At 37.8% G+C, this 15,989-nt stretch overlaps 1 protein-coding gene across 1 annotated transcript in view; it reads right to left on the bottom strand.

The window, feature by feature from the left end:
• Nucleotides 1-10,187: 10,187 nt before the first annotated feature.
• Nucleotides 10,188-15,989, bottom strand: part of LOC100743662 (glutamate receptor ionotropic, kainate 2-like) — a 75,364-nt gene continuing 69,562 nt past the window's right edge. The window contains exons 13-17 of the mRNA XM_012383371.3: nucleotides 15,376-15,513; nucleotides 12,352-12,550; nucleotides 11,758-11,986; nucleotides 11,415-11,680; nucleotides 10,188-10,839 (exon numbers count right to left, since the gene is read on the bottom strand). Of these exons, the coding sequence (XP_012238794.1) occupies nucleotides 10,603-10,839; nucleotides 11,415-11,680; nucleotides 11,758-11,986; nucleotides 12,352-12,550; nucleotides 15,376-15,513 (1,069 nt within the window). The 3' untranslated portion in view covers nucleotides 10,188-10,602. The remainder of the gene's footprint in view (nucleotides 10,840-11,414; nucleotides 11,681-11,757; nucleotides 11,987-12,351; nucleotides 12,551-15,375; nucleotides 15,514-15,989) is intronic.

Genomic DNA, 15,989 nt, shown 5'->3' with positions numbered 1-15,989 from the left:
CCGGTCCAACGATCTTAAATTGTTTCTTCCTCTTTTGTTTATCTTTTTATTTTGCCATATGTACGCGTATATTTTTCCTTCTATTTTTTAAATTGGTCTTTTGAAGAATTTTGAGTAATACAGTAGATAGAAAATAATGGTTTAAATACGTTCGATACGATAATAAAAAAGATACTTTACATTAATAATTATAGAAATTACTAGTCTGAAATATACAAAACCTTACTTTTCTTGCATTTATTTAAAACATTTTTCTTTCCCAACAAATACTTTTATGTTTATACATACGTTCTAGTGTATCGTTTTAAAGCTGAGAATTTCCTTTCCCATATGTGATTTAAATTCTGTAATATCTTTCACTATTCAATAAAACATCAACCATTGAGAATCGTACATTTCGTGCTACAACCTACTAATGTTTAAAATAAATAGCTGTAAATTGACTTTCATACACCTTCTCACCGCAAGATTAGCAAATAATACCGCGAACGAGGTACTTACAAAGCACACAACGACAGCTCATGTTCCAGTATCACAGCTCGACGCTTAATCTCGTTAACGATCTTGCAAATAGCATTAAAAGAGACCTTGTTTCTTCGCAACTTAAAAGAAAGCATGAAAAAATGCTGTCAACCAACAAGTGTCGTGTAACCGTTTCAAGCCTTTGAAACCTTAAAACGTGATGGCTTACAGGTTACGTTTAAGCGTATTTTAATAACGATAAACAGCATGGTGGCCGATAAGCGCGAGGCTCCCGTTCTCTTGTGTAAACGTTATGTGGGTGACCGGCCCGTTCGTGCAAACAAGTAGCTCGTGTTGGTTCCCTGTAAGCTGCTCCCCAACAAACTACCTTGTCTTGGCTTCTTCCTTTGTGGCTGGCCGCCTCTAGGCCGGTGGAGCACAGTAGACACGTTTTTCGCTCCCTAATAAACACAACTGATATATAATATATGCCTAGTGGGCCGGTTGTATCCAAAAGCGGATGTCCGAGAGGAGAAAAAAAAAAAAGAAAAAGAAAAGACACAGGGAAAAGGAACACAGGGCTGATATACGATGCATCGTGAATTACCATAAAACGATATTTCACTTTTTTAGGGGATACGCCGCCTTCTAACTGGCTGCCATAGCGAGGCGATATTAAAACGAGCAGAGAAACGAAAATAATAATCGGGGCCGATAGGAACCCAATCTGGATAGAGAGAAAGAAAGGAGAAAGGAAGGATTGGCTAATTGAGGATTGCTTATCGGTTCGCTCTTAACGGTCGTAAGAATTGGATAATTTTGTTTCGTTCGAACGACCAGGAAAACTATTTGGGTCAACTTAGCTTTTCAATTATGGAGACAAGTTTCTTCCAGAAGTTAATAAGAGTTTGTTAGAGAACGGGAAGTAATAGGAGAAACCGAGCTGTCTCTGCAAAGTTTTGTCTTGTTTTCGTATACACTTTTAACTTGGATTTTGTTCGAACTTGGACGAAGTTATTGTAAAATGGTGACAGGTTTGACACTTGTTAACAGTGGAGATTACTGGAAAATTTTTAATAACGTTTCTGGTGCTTATTAAGGGAGTACAAAATTGCACAGATATTAATTTCCGTTTTATTTTTGTTGTAGTCTGTTATTAGGTTTCACAATTTTGACCGACGACGAATTAGGAATTTTACGAAAAATTTCCACGTAGTTAATAATAACAATAATATAATTTTCAGATTTAAGGACAATGTTAATAAGACTGTGATTTTGAAACCGTATACGAATTTTGAAAAATTATTCAGTACGCGCCATTTCTGCTCTTGTGTTCTAGGATGAAAGCCTGTCATGTACAAGTTGCAATATACTTACTATCGTACGTGTGTTTGGTAAAGAATTAGTTAATATGCAGCATGGTATTTATGCTGAGCACATTGAATACTATATGTTTTCAATTTTATATTATAATAAAATGGATTTAGTTTGACGGTTGTACTGTCAGATGTACATTTATACATATGTACATTTACAGATTGGTTTCAAACTGTACCAATATAATCACGATAATCGAGTTTTATTACAGTACTAATGAAATTTCAAAATATTTCATGTAACAGACATAATATGTTCATGAAATATGTCCATAAGTATTCGAATATTTTTGTAAGCCAAATATTCTTTTAGATTACCTATATAGAGACTTGCGAGGAAAAATAGTGGAAAATAATATTTCAAATCAAACAATTACCTCTCCATATCGCTTACAAATTTCATCAACATGATCACGATAGCCAAGTCTTATTACAGCACTAATAAAATTTCACTGTATTCGCGATAGTATCCATGTCCTTAAAATCATTGAATTCGATGATTTGTTCGAATTTCCATTTACATTATAACACGCTGCAATAACGCACTTCAATAAACAATATATATAGAACAAAAGTTTAATTATTACGTCATGTATTGTTATTGATAAATATCGTAGTATAAATATAATGAAAAAATATTAATTGTTTAATAATTGTAAGAGTACGGACACTTCTGTATATTTATAGAAACTTCCTACAAGTGTTCGAATATTTTTTGCGAGCTACCGTATACATAGCTACAAAAAAGACCGACTAATCATTCTCCGTGGATGATGAGGAAGTTCGACGGAGCTGGTACCGTCTCGAAATCGGTGCACAAGAGCCGATTCGCCGCGCGGTCGAATCCGTGACGCCACTTTCGGTACAGGGCCATTACTTCTCTTACTTTTTAACGATCCGTCTGGACGCGCGGTGCTTCGGAAGAGGAGCTCGCGCTCTCTTGGAGGTTCGCCGCCGAGGGAAGCACCCCGCTGCGATAGTCTGGAGTCCCCTTAACAAGCGGCGATACCATCGTGAGCCTGGTTCCCCGGGACTCGGCTTTACATACCGCTGCGCGGTGCCGCTCCGCGTCGGGACGCCTCCTACGCTCGGATTCCGACGGTGCACCGTCAGCTATGAATGAGCGTGCCCATTCTTCCGCCGCCCAGAAATTTTCATGGCTTCCTGCGTTACGCGTCTTACGCTGGTTCCCTTCAATTCGACGCGCGAATTGATGGAGTTGACGAAGAAGTTCAACGTCTTCTCTTTTTTTAGAGATTTTTTTTGGAACTGGGATGGTTGCGAAAAAAAAAAACAGTTGAGCTCCATTTGAGTCTTTCAGGAGCCACATCAACTAACTTTTTTTAAATTTTTTATTTATTTTTCAGCTTCTCAGAAAATAAATCGCTGATTTTTGTAAATTGACGAAGAAAGTTTAGTGTGTTTGCTTCTTGGACATCTTCTGAGATGGTTATGAAGTAGTACGGTTAAATTCCGTCGGTTCTTTCAGGTTCTACATTGATTAACTTCGTTTTCTGTATACACTTTTCAGTTTCATCGCTAGAGATATGTTAATATTAATTTTTGAAAAAACAAACTACTTATTTTTATAAATTTCTCTGTCGCAAGGAGATGGTATAAGTAATGGTACATTTTTAGATAAATCGTCCAAAGTAATGCTTACATCATCATTTTTTTCTATTTTTTAATTTATAAAGTTTAATTCATGGGTCATTTATCCGAACGAAATTTTAGTTAGTGCTCGATTAAGTGAATTATCTATTGAACCTACTGATCTGAATAAGGCAAATAGACAATTTAGATAATACAATAGCAGTCGACAGTGTATTGAATTTTGAAATTGCTTTCCTATAAAAATTAGAAAATATGACTTATCTCGTGTATTATCTTTATAGGTTCATTCACAGCGATTTTGCATCGTTAAACTTCCCACAAAGTCTAGTGACAAACAATTTTCTATTTAAATAATCTGTCCGCTACAATGACAAGGTGGTTACATTCATCTTGTAGAATTTAGTTCTGCGTAGAATCGGAATATGTCGAGGTGTTGGGGGATGCCTGGGACACCTTCGAATACATATTATTCCGCAGTGTATTCGCAACAAAAGACGCCGCGCATAGTTTGCTTAGATCACAGGAATTTCAGCGTGGGAGGTGGTCTATTAGTATGCAGAGCGAAGTGGGAACACGAAATATGTTGAAACTATTACTTTATAATTTAGAGCGACAGCTATTAAACCCAGACATTTGGACGGTCGACGAAGAACCTGCCGAGAGTAAATGGAAATTAGTCTTTGCCTTTAGAATTTCTGATTAGTCAGCGTTCAAGTTAAACTTAACTACGTGAATATGTTTAAACATACATATACATAGGTATGTTGACTATAAATGCATGCTTAAGAATGAACTGCTGACCCGTTCCACACGAACGGCACGTGTTACTTTTGCATTTACGTCAATTTCACACTGCGTTCTGATGATAGTAGTAGATAGCGAACCTCAAGGAAAATTGAAAATTAATGTGTTACTATAGAAGTTAGAATTTTATCAAATTCAATTGTGAATAATAAAAATGTTGCTAAGTTGTTGAAATAATAGGAGTCCGATTGTAGCTCAAATGATTAGACACTAAATAGAATTTCGTTCATACAAATAGCAAAAAGAAAAAGTATAAGGGGGGTTTATATTAATAGTAATAGTAAATTTAGATTCTTCGAAAATTCTCAAGTATTCAATCGTTTTGCAAACTGATGGTTATAAAACGCAATGCACCATCCTAATCTATCTATCTATGAAGAAACTAAACAATAAGTGAACGTGCAGCATAGTCCAGTCGTTTGTTATTCGTTTCGCCGAAAGGATCGTGTACCGATATAACAGCGGTGTACTCACGAATTCGAGCGAAAGTTTCTTGAATCCCTGAACGATTCCAGCAGGTAGGCTTCCTCGAAGCGAAGTCCAACTCCCTTACCAGGAAGCCCAAGTATAGAAAGATTCCGGAAGTTCTGGAGTGGTGCCTACCGGGTGGTCTTGCTTCTCTAACGATTGCCGTCTGTCATAAAGGGCGCGGGGCCGGTGACACAATGGAAAAATCTGACGAGTCCGCCGGGGATTCCATGGTTAGTGAACGACTACGAAGATGCTGTTACCAGGACAGCATGAAAGTGATTTTTGGACAGTTACGAGAAGTGGGAATTCTTTGTAATGCAAAGCGCTAAGGATTACCGATTCGTTAGAAGTTCTAGGATATAGAGAAGCTCTAGAATATGTAAAAAAAATTTCCTAAAAAGAATTTCGTTGAAATTTAAAGAGGCTTACCAGGAAGCCCAAGTATAGAAAGATTCCGGAAGTTCTGGAGTGGTGCCTACCGGGTGGTCTTGCTTCTCTAACGATTGCCGTCTGTCATAAAGGGCGCGGGGCCGGTGACACAATGGAAAAATCTGACGAGTCCGCCGGGGATTCCATGGTTAGTGAACGACTACGAAGATGCTGTTACCAGGACAGCATGAAAGTGATTTTTGGACAGTTACGAGAAGTGGGAATTCTTTGTAATGCAAAGCGCTAAGGATTACCGATTCGTTAGAAGTTCTAGGATATAGAGAAGCTCTAGAATATGTAAAAAAAATTTCCTAAAAAGAATTTCGTTGAAATTTAAAGAGGCATAAACGTTACTTTCTATTTCTTACGATTTCTTTTTTTTTTTTTTTGAAGAAAATAAATAAATAATTCTGCCTGTTATAAATTCTCATCCATAAAAAGGGAACTCCAATCACCAAATCATCTAACTGTTGAGTTAACAACCGCTACTAGCTACGCTATTACCTTCATCCCATACCTCCAATTCCAAACATAAACACAATACACCAAAGATTAACAATCAAGCAGAAACCAAACGTCAGTTTTCCGCGCAAGCCCTAACCAAACCTCAGCACCATTAGCCCCATTAACAAGATAAACAATTCATCGCTACGGTCCTCGTCCACTAATTCCACCCACTTCATCACCTCGTCAACCCTTCAAAAACCAGTGCCATCATCCTTCAACCACCTCCTCGAGGTCTCTTCATTCATCCCCTAGCGAGCACTCGTATCGTCGGCAAGCTTGGTTCAACTACGAAATTGATTCCACACCATCGCAGGAACACGATGGAGGGGCGACGTATGAACGAGAGGAGAAGAAGAAGACGAAGAAGACGAAGAAGAAGAAGAAGAAGAAGAAGCTGAAAAGTCTGGATTCCCTCTCTCCCGCTGGTAAAACTCGCCAGGAATTCCTGGGCCACGGCCGACTCGAAACCTCTTGGTCCGACTGGCGGAGTCCGGGTCCTGGCTACGGGGGCAAGCCTCTTATCCACGCAGGATCGGTCCGTGACTTTTGTCGGTGCGCGTTCCCCGGTCCTCTTTGAGTAATGGAAGTCGACCGAAATCAATTTCAATTCCTACGAGCCGGCGCTCGCTCGCCGTGCGCGGTTCCCTCTTTGAGAGAGGCACCGTTTCAGCTTCCATGCGCGCCTCCCCTTGCTTAACACCTTTGGATTTTATGTGGATGGTCTCTTCGCTCGCCGATCGGGCGTAGGGTACGTGGACGATTGGTATGCCGACAATCTCGCGAATCCAACTCTTCTTGGAGCCGACTGATACCGAGTCTTCGACGGTTTATCTACCGATATCTATCGCTCAGAGAGGGTTGAGACGTTGGTGCTGGGAAAAGGGTTAATGGAGCTTTCGTTGGCAAGGAAGCGGGGTAGATTTAAGAGAATCCGTTAGGTTCAGCTGTATGATCAGTTATGTTTCTTGGATTCTTTTAGTAGAGATTCGCTTTTAATTCGTTTCACGGACCACTGGCTTTTCAGAGGAATTTGAATCTTCACTTCATTACTCGTTAAACACATTGTCTAATTTGGTTACTTAGACACAGTGCAGAAGTTTGGAAGATTTACTGTTTGAGTACCTTCAATCGGGAAAAGAACCTTAGCAAATAGATATTGTAATTTAAGAAATAATTATATATTGTTGAGGTTGACTGATAGAGGAACGAGTGGATGAAATTGTAATAGAAAAATATATTGATATAAGCATAGGTACAAGTATAAGTACAGGCACAATGTATACTGATCCAGATCTTCACTCTTACGGTGTTACGATACAATAGGAAACTATGATAGGGAACACGTTTATATATTTATAGTAAAGGACATTACCAAAAAGTTAACCGTGGTGTGTAGCTCTAGCTGAAGGCTACAAGAAACAACAATAGAAATCTACTTATATCTCTTTTGTTTCTAAACCTTGTAACCCAAAACAAAATTTATATTCAAGGACACAATAATATGGACCTCTCCTTATTTTGAATATTTTTCACGAAATTCTATTCTCTTCGTAACAGCGGTCTCTAGGTTACGGATATTGAGAAGAAAAGTTGTAGAGTTTTTCTTGAAGTAATTACTTCAACATATATTAGATTAAGTTTTATATTAGCAACAAATACGTACATATTTGGGAAATCAGTGAAGTTCATGTTAACGTCCATCATTTTTATTTATTACAAAATTAACAGAAATCAATTTTTCTTCTTATGTCAGGAATCTTCACTTCCAGCACGTGCACTCACAAATACAATTGCATTTATTACGTTTACATGGTACTGGATTATTGGATTAGCAAGGAAAGCATTGAACACGCCAGAAAAATTGGCGTATATACAACATAGACTACTATATCTTAAAGTAGCTCTCAAATGATCTTCTTTGATATAGAATTTACTGACTCTCTACATCGTTTACCATTTCAATTTCACAATTTTAACTGTCATTTACTGATCGACAAGATATTATCTCTCTGTACAACCATCTAGTATGATCAACGTTAAATTATCTCGTCGAGATACGAAAAACAAGCAGATGCAACATCGTCAGGCAAAGACGAGGAGACGGTCGTACGATTCTATTTAAAATTCGGCGCGGTCGTAAAGAAGAACAAGAGAGTCGTCGGTAGATCTCGAAGAGGGTGCCGTGATTTCGTACACCTGTTGTTTTTCGCCGTGACGCGATAAGATCGCGAAGGAGCGCGCGAGCGCGTAGCATCGGCAGGATGCTTCGATCGGCCAAGTTAGCGTCGCCAAGATGAAGATGTATCGTAGATAACACGCCGGGTACGCACGCATAACGGCGGTTCGGATGCCCGTACTATAAAACTTAATTAAACCCTCGCAACGATTTATTCTGGCGTCGATTAAGGGGATTCCTTCGATAATCTGAATCCGCTAGCCGCTTAAATCCCCGCTCGTTTGAATCGCATCCGACTGCGGTTTCGCTAGCCGTTCGTTCCCTTGGATTTACCTCGATACTCCGCGAGAGAGATGTGTTTTATTGCTGGAAAGCATCGTTAAGGAGAAGGTCAACATGGTGTTATTAAAGCGAAAGATTCCCTATAGAGAACGATTCGTAAATGGATGGAGAAATATGTAAAATCGTATGCGAATAGCGTCGTAGTAAGCTAAGCGAAATTATGAAAAATGTGGAATTGCAGTAACAGTTGCTACGTAAGGTACAAAAAAAGAAAAAAATAAAATTAAACATCGTTAAACTAAATTGTGGCGTATTTTACAACTGTACCATACTAAATTGAAAAGAAGCAACTTTATTGTTTATACGTGTGTGGTACGTTGTACGTATGTGGTATGTTGTAATTATTTGTATTCTTATCTTCTTCTTTATGCGTATCCCTATAATATTACAAATCCTTTCTTTCAAAATTTCCAAATATTTTTCTGAAAGAGATTGTAGCAAATATAATTACAATTTTATTCCAAATAAATCAGACACCATAAGTTTTTAATTTAATACACCTTTGACGCAATATGTTAAAGTGTGCAACAACCTCTACATATATACATACGTTTCAGTCCGTAGATTTCTCATTTATCTCATAGTCGGTAAACTCGGTAAAATATTCACGATGTTCAGCTAAAAACGTGACACGCAACTGTTCAGTTAATAATACACCCACTTCCATATCAGGCTCTAAACACGCGCGGCTCATAAAAGACGCGTCAGTAAAACCGTAAAAAGAAGAAAGTTTCGTTTCATGAAACGCTCGCGATTATGAACATCCCGTTGCAAAAATACCGTACAGTTAACAGCTCGTTCGGCTTCCGTAAATGTTGCCTGTAATCGTGTTACCCGCTTTTACTACAGCTATGAAAACGAGTATTAATCGATGTCCTTACACCTTTATCACCAAACTGCCGGTAGCTGTTGCTTATACGACTTCATACTTCGGAATCCATTCCTTTCTGACGCCACGAATTAGTCGTAATGCTTTTCCGCATTCTGGTCATCTTGACAGCGTAGTGAATCGAATCGACCTCGGCATATTTTTCGAGCAAAAAAGCTTCGCGTTCAAGAGCCTTAGTAGACGACGTACTGAATGGGATATAGAAAAGACTTAAATATATCTTTAAATCCTAGTTTTCTTTCAATTAGTAATTTAAAGATTGAAATAATTCTAATTAACGATTTTAAAGATTCCCAGACGTAAATCATGAAATGAATTAATACAATTATTCGAGATACATTTTCAGATTAAATTCAGGTCGTTCCCATATCTCTCATCTATTCAGCTTTTAGTACCGCGTCTATTGGACATGCTTGAAATTAATACAATCGTATTTCTAGAAAGAAAAAAACTCCCAACATTTCTTTTCGCCAATAATTTTAGAATTATACGATTTTTCATATTCGAAATTCATGCTGTTTGAAACTAGCGATTAAAATGTCTAACTTATGAAATGACTAAAATGAGAAAGAAGTACAATCTTTGACAAACAATCTTCGATAAATAAAGAAGTAACATCAAAACTTTTACTCTCATTCAACGTGCTAAAGTAGTTTAAATAGTTTCCATTATTCCCCAAAATAAATGAAAATACAACACTGGAAGGATAATTCAGTTTTTCAGAGAATTATTGGCGCCGCTTCAGGGGCCAAGTGTCCATCGACTTTTCTTTGACGCGAACGACGTCAAGTCGGTAAAGTTAAATGTGTCCCCTTGCCAAAGACCAACGTTTACGTTCCTTGGTAATAATGACACAAAGATGCCGCTTTGCTCCCGGGGGGTGCTGGTATCAGGAAACCTGTAGGTGATTTCTAGGAATGAAAATCTCCTAAACCAAGGGCACGGTTTGTCAATGCCATTGTAGCCGAGTCTAAATATTGTTGAATTTCTTTCTTATTGGACCTACAGCGAAGATTTCTGCCTTCCATGACGTCGCTATTCTGCGACTAGTCGAGAGAATGACGACTTTATGCGCGAGGGCACAGGATGGTCTTGATGGTGTCCTTTCTTCTCCTTCTTTGTTCTATGCTTCTTTAAATATTACCGACGAATTTGTTTTCTTTCTGTTGTCCCTATTATTGTAGATTATCAGTGATTATATTATATCATTTTGTTGTAAATGAAGCAATTGTTATCGAACTTAATTATACAGTTTATTTGTTAATGAATAGCCACAGAAATTAGTAATTAATACTATGAATTATAGTAATAATAGTAGTAATAAATAAGAAACAAATTTTGAAAAATTAGAGATTAGAAAAGATTTCACAAAAGATAAAAATCTTAAGACTAAAATCTGTTACAGTGTGCATAATCTTCATGAAGAATAAAATATCATGTTGCAAAAATTAGCACTTAAATTGTTCACCCTCAATTTGTAACATAACCAGCTTAATGTATAATGATAGAATGATCGACAGTTTGCTGGAATTTTAGTTGATCTTGCGATCGTCGCTGTGATTATTGGTATTGTTATCTTTATCGAATTTGTCGAGGATGTCGAGACGAAGGAACGAGCCGACGATTGAACGAGCCGTGGAGGCCGCCCGACCGATGCCGCCTTCCATCGAACTCGTGCCGCTGCTTTTCGAGATTTTAACGGGTTTCGTCTCCGCCCAAATGTTCACGGCGAATTTCAATTCTGCTACCAGCGCCTCCCATGGTGTAACCTGCAAAAACGTCCACAAGAAACTGTCACAAGTCGGTCCATTGCTTAATTCCATACTCTCGAATGTAATTTGAATAAAACCCCGATTAAAAGTGTTGCTGCTACTTTAATTAATATTTACCAAGATAAGAAAGAAATTACAATAATATAACTAAGATAGCGAGTGATCCAAAATATGATTATACAATACGGTTATAACTTATTTCATTTAAAATTGTTATTAACGAATTTTATTTCATTCCTTAAAAATTATTCTTTCTACGAAGTATTCTAAATCGATGGTAATCGAAGACTATTGCAAAATTCTGTTAAATAAAAATGTTCAATTTAAGCGAAGCAATATACTTTAAAATGCGCTTAAACTTGCAGAGACGGTCAAGATAATCTAATAATTATTATTTGTCATTTCCTTCTTCAAGAATAATTTAAAGACAATTTTTATGAGAAAGAATGATTCCTTCGCTTTCTCATACACGCGACGCAGAGGAAAATTTATCACTGGTTTCGGGGTAAAAGAGATCCAAGGGTGAGATAACGGTCTTGTGAGCAGGAGGAGACGCGGCTGAGGAGACTCACCTTCTCCCTCACGGCGACCTTTCGTACATTCCACAGGAATTCAAAGACAGCGATGATGAACGAGCCGCAAGTTCCGATCAGAAGGACTAAGAAAACACCACCGACGTTGGCTATTCCTAATTCACCTGACGATGACGGTTCTTGTTCGGTTTTCGTGCACAACCCACCACCCCGATCCACCCACCATTTCTTTTTCAGATCTTGGAGCACCCCTTTCTCTTGCAGCGTCAATATCGCGCCGTTTATGGGCGTTCTATACTCAGAATCTAACGAAAAAGGATCATATTTCAAAAGATTCGCGCCGATATGATTCGAAATAACATTGAAGGATTGTGGAACATACTCCGTGGCAGGGCGATACCATATCCTTTGTTATCGATAAGACCTCCAATCTTGTCGAGATCACAGTTTCTTTCCATTCTGTACTCGATCGTGGTAGACTCCATAAGAAAAGCATAGTCGCGTTTTTTCAACACTCGTTCAACGCCTTCGTCGTTCGTTTTCGTGAACACACTTGGTCTTGCTTCCTGCATGGTGGCCCACATGCGTTGATATGTCGTATAATTGGAATCCTGTAATCGAAATGACGTTATTGTTAAACGGAGATAAATATTTAATAGATTGCGGATGTTTGTACATTTTTTAAATTTAGAAACTTAAAAATGTACAGAATGTACGTAGTTTGCAAAGATATATAAAATATCTCAAGTGTAGTATTCGCTATTATATTTCCTGATGGAATGCATTTTTAATTACGTTCCACTTCTTTATATGTTTTATATATGAACTATTTTATATATGCTTTATATATCTTTGCATATTGCACGTGCATACTGTATATTTCTGCGCATTTAAATAAGTAAATTTTCCATAAATGTACAGATATTCGCAGTCTAGATATTATAATATTCCGAAATGTCGGAAGGTAGAAATTTACCCTGAAGAAAGTGGACGTGGATCCACCATCCACGGCTCCGTATCTGACTTTCGTCTGTTTAGCAAGATCTTCGACACCTTGGATTGGATTTTCTTTCTTGTCGTACGTCAAGAAGGCGGCCAAATTGGCAGTATATGAAGAAACCATAATCATAATGAAGAACCACCACATACCAGCCACCATTCGAATCGAAGGTGTTCTAAGTGAAACAATAGAAATACAAGAGTGATTAGAATTTGAACGTGTTTGATCCAAGTAGGCTGACAGGAGTTACAGATGTTCCAATTGAAGCTAATTGGATAGGTCGATGTGAGTTGTAGTTGATCAAAATGAGTTTATACTAGTTGAAGCTAACTGGAATCAGAATTGATCGAAGAAAGTCGATGGAAATTGCAGTTGGTCGAAGTTGGTTGATTTGATTTGGGACAGTTTGAAGCGGATCAACGTAAATTGGGCCTGGTCAAAGCTGACCAATGGAAATTGGAACTGGTCGGAACGAACAGATGAGAATTGGAGCTGATCAAAGCGGATTGACGTGAAGTAGAACTGATCGAAGCTGATCGATGCAAATTAAACAGGTTGAAGCGAGTAAGAATGGGTCGAGGTGGATTGACGCGAGTTGGAGTTAGTTGCATCGAATCTATGCTCATTACAGATCATTACAGTCAAACGTAAAGTTGGTTTCATTTAATTCTTTTTCATTTATAAACACAAATATTTTAGCTTTCTTTCATTTATTACAGTTTAGTCGACTAAATATCTTAATTTCCTAAAATTACAGTTTCGTTATTCTATTTTTCGTATATATTTTTAATATCAGTTCATATTATCACGAAGATAAACTTTTATGGTTTCGATAGTGTCAAACACAGTAGATATACGAGCTTAGAATATAGTATTCTTATAACTCTAATAGAATCGAATTCCAAAATTCAACTGTTACATTTGAGCCTGATAAACTCTAATACAAAATGGTTTATGATCTATGCTTTTACAAAGATCACGCTATGAATTTTCGTTCAACATGAAATCTGTCTACGGTTCAGCCAATCGCGGTCTACGTCGTCTAGATAAATCGTCCGGTACTTACGAGATGAGTGGATGAAGCATCTCGACGATACGCTAGAAGCGCAGAAGCGGCGACAGAGACAGCGTGCATCGCGTTTTCCTAATTAAGCGCGAGCTAAAGAGCCGCGTATGCAAATGACTCCTGTTTGCCGAGCATGGCGCGCGTGCGGATATTCTGTGTCACGCGAGCGTGTACAGGACGCCGAGTAAACAGAAACAAAGGACATTGTTTCCTCGCGAGGCTAGCTTGCCTTCGCCGACAAATGGATCGCGATTAAATTGCCGCCGCGCGAAATCGATAAGCGATACTCGCATTTATTCCACAGAAATATTTCACGAAATTCTGGCAACGAATTTTTTCTTTTGATCCGTAACTCTTTAATAATGTAAAGTAAATTTTATGGTGAATGGTAATTGCATTTAACTACACGTATAACTATAATTCCAATACGTAATTTTAACAAATGTGCGTACAACAGTATATCTACAAATTTAACGAACAATTTCTATCGCGATTATTTCGCACAATGGTGAAAAGGAATTTTCTTAAACTCAAGCTGCTTTTTTCTTAATATCTAACACACAAGTTAGTAATGGATTTGTAAAGTAGTTTACAACAGTTTTTAAATCATCTTACGTACAGTATAATAAATGAGAGCGACTCATCAACCCGCTAAAATGTAATGACTAGACTGCAGATGTTTATGTAAGCATTTATGCGAAATTTAAGCGTACGAAAATCTACAGAATACACATGATGCGCAGATGTGTATATGAAATATTCAAGGTATAGTACCTTGTTAGTTACGATATTTGTATAATAAATCTTTAGTTAAATTCTATTTCTTTAGCGCATTCAGTTATGCATATATGTGCATAAACATTCGTAGTCTAGCAACGACGATAATACATAAATTATTCTACAGAAAATCATTTGCTGACATCGATGTCATGGATTTTTCTCAAAAATAATAAAAATCTTACCCTTAGACCATTTCTCCTTTAGATCCAAGTCGGTTGTAAAAGACATTCAAATATTACTTCTATGCAAATCACGACGATTCATGCTACCTTCGCGTAGCATAAACAAGCGGCTAGGAGGCAGTTAGGAGGATTCACCGTTGTTAGCCGTCAGCATCGCCGTCGTGGTCGTCGTCTTTAGTCGGAACGTCGTCAGTATGTAGCGAGCAAACACGCGCGACGTTACGAGCGGAGAGTTAGCGCCGTGCCGGCGTTAATAAGTGGGAAGCCGCCTCAAATATGTCCGGCAAACAGCGGCTCGTTAAGCTTAATTGTCGTGAAAAAAAGAGGATAGCTGGGAGACACGGGAACGGCTGCGGGGGAGAGAAAAAAAGGGCCGCGTCTGCTTTTGGCACCGTCTCTGTACACCTTTCTACAAACGATCCGCAATATTTTATTTCCTTATTTTCCTTCTAGCTTCTTTTAGTTATCAGAATATTTTAGTCTTTGTGTTCAGAGGAATTCGTCTCGTTTCGATCGTTTGACGCGGTCTCTTGCTACTTTAAGCCAGAGATTCTTTTAAATAGGTTTTTATTAAATTTGACTACCAAATCTAAATCTTATGTAAACTTAACAGTGTATTGATATTACAACGAGCAAGTTCATTACAGTATTCATGGAATACGATTCGTGGTGTGTTTGTCAATGAATATCTTGAGGAAGATACGACATACTTTCTAAAATATATTAAAATTCCGTTTGCGAAAAATTTATTTTGTGTTGAATAGTTATTAATAAACCAACAAACGTCCAGTTTGCTGGAACTCTCGCGAGTAATTTCAGAGTTGTAGTTACACAAGGCAAAACAGACACAGTAGCATCTCTTTGCGGTGGTGTTGCGGCTTGTGTTTCACGATTATCGCACGGCTTTGCATGCATGTAAGACAGGCTGCGGTAGCATAGGTGCTTTGTTAAGTTTGCCGGTTTTGAACTTACTTGGGGAGTATATCAGAGCCTTGTTGCAGCATAGAGCCGACAGTGAGCCACATAGAGTTTTTCAGGTCGAAACTATTTTCCAATTCTTCCGGGTCTGGATTGCAGGGATGCGGATTGTCCCATTCGCCTGGCGCTATTCTGTAAATAAACCTTCTTTTTAAGCACGGATTCCTGTAAGCGCACGCTATTCTACTTCTTTAATATCGTTCTCTTAGAAGTTAATTTTGTTACACTTTTCAGAAACATAAGAAACGTACTTTAAAGAAAATTTTCTTTTCAGAAAAGGAAAACTTGGTTTATGTAGGATATCTCAGTATTTAATAGCCAAACTTTGTCGGTATATACTACGGATATAATCAAGCAAGACATCTTACACGAATATTGGTTATTTAAATCATTACTGAAAAGTTACAGTAAAAGTACGAGATACACGGAAACTTTGATCTCCGACATAAACAACATAAACTCTTATGTGTGAATAACTTTAAAAAAGAAATATATATTAAACAAGTATCAAAAAGAACAGGTTGATTCACTGAGGCAAAACAAAATTAAAATAAGCTTTATTGAACAATAAATGCAACCTTTTATTGCGATCAGCTTTCCGTTGATAT

This window comes from Bombus impatiens, unplaced genomic scaffold (assembly GCF_000188095.3).
Source record: "Bombus impatiens unplaced genomic scaffold, BIMP_2.2 scf_0216, whole genome shotgun sequence".
Taxonomy (NCBI): Eukaryota; Metazoa; Arthropoda; class Insecta; order Hymenoptera; family Apidae; genus Bombus; species Bombus impatiens.
Note: the sequence above shows the minus strand (reverse complement) of the source record. Positions and strands in the feature narration are given on the sequence as shown.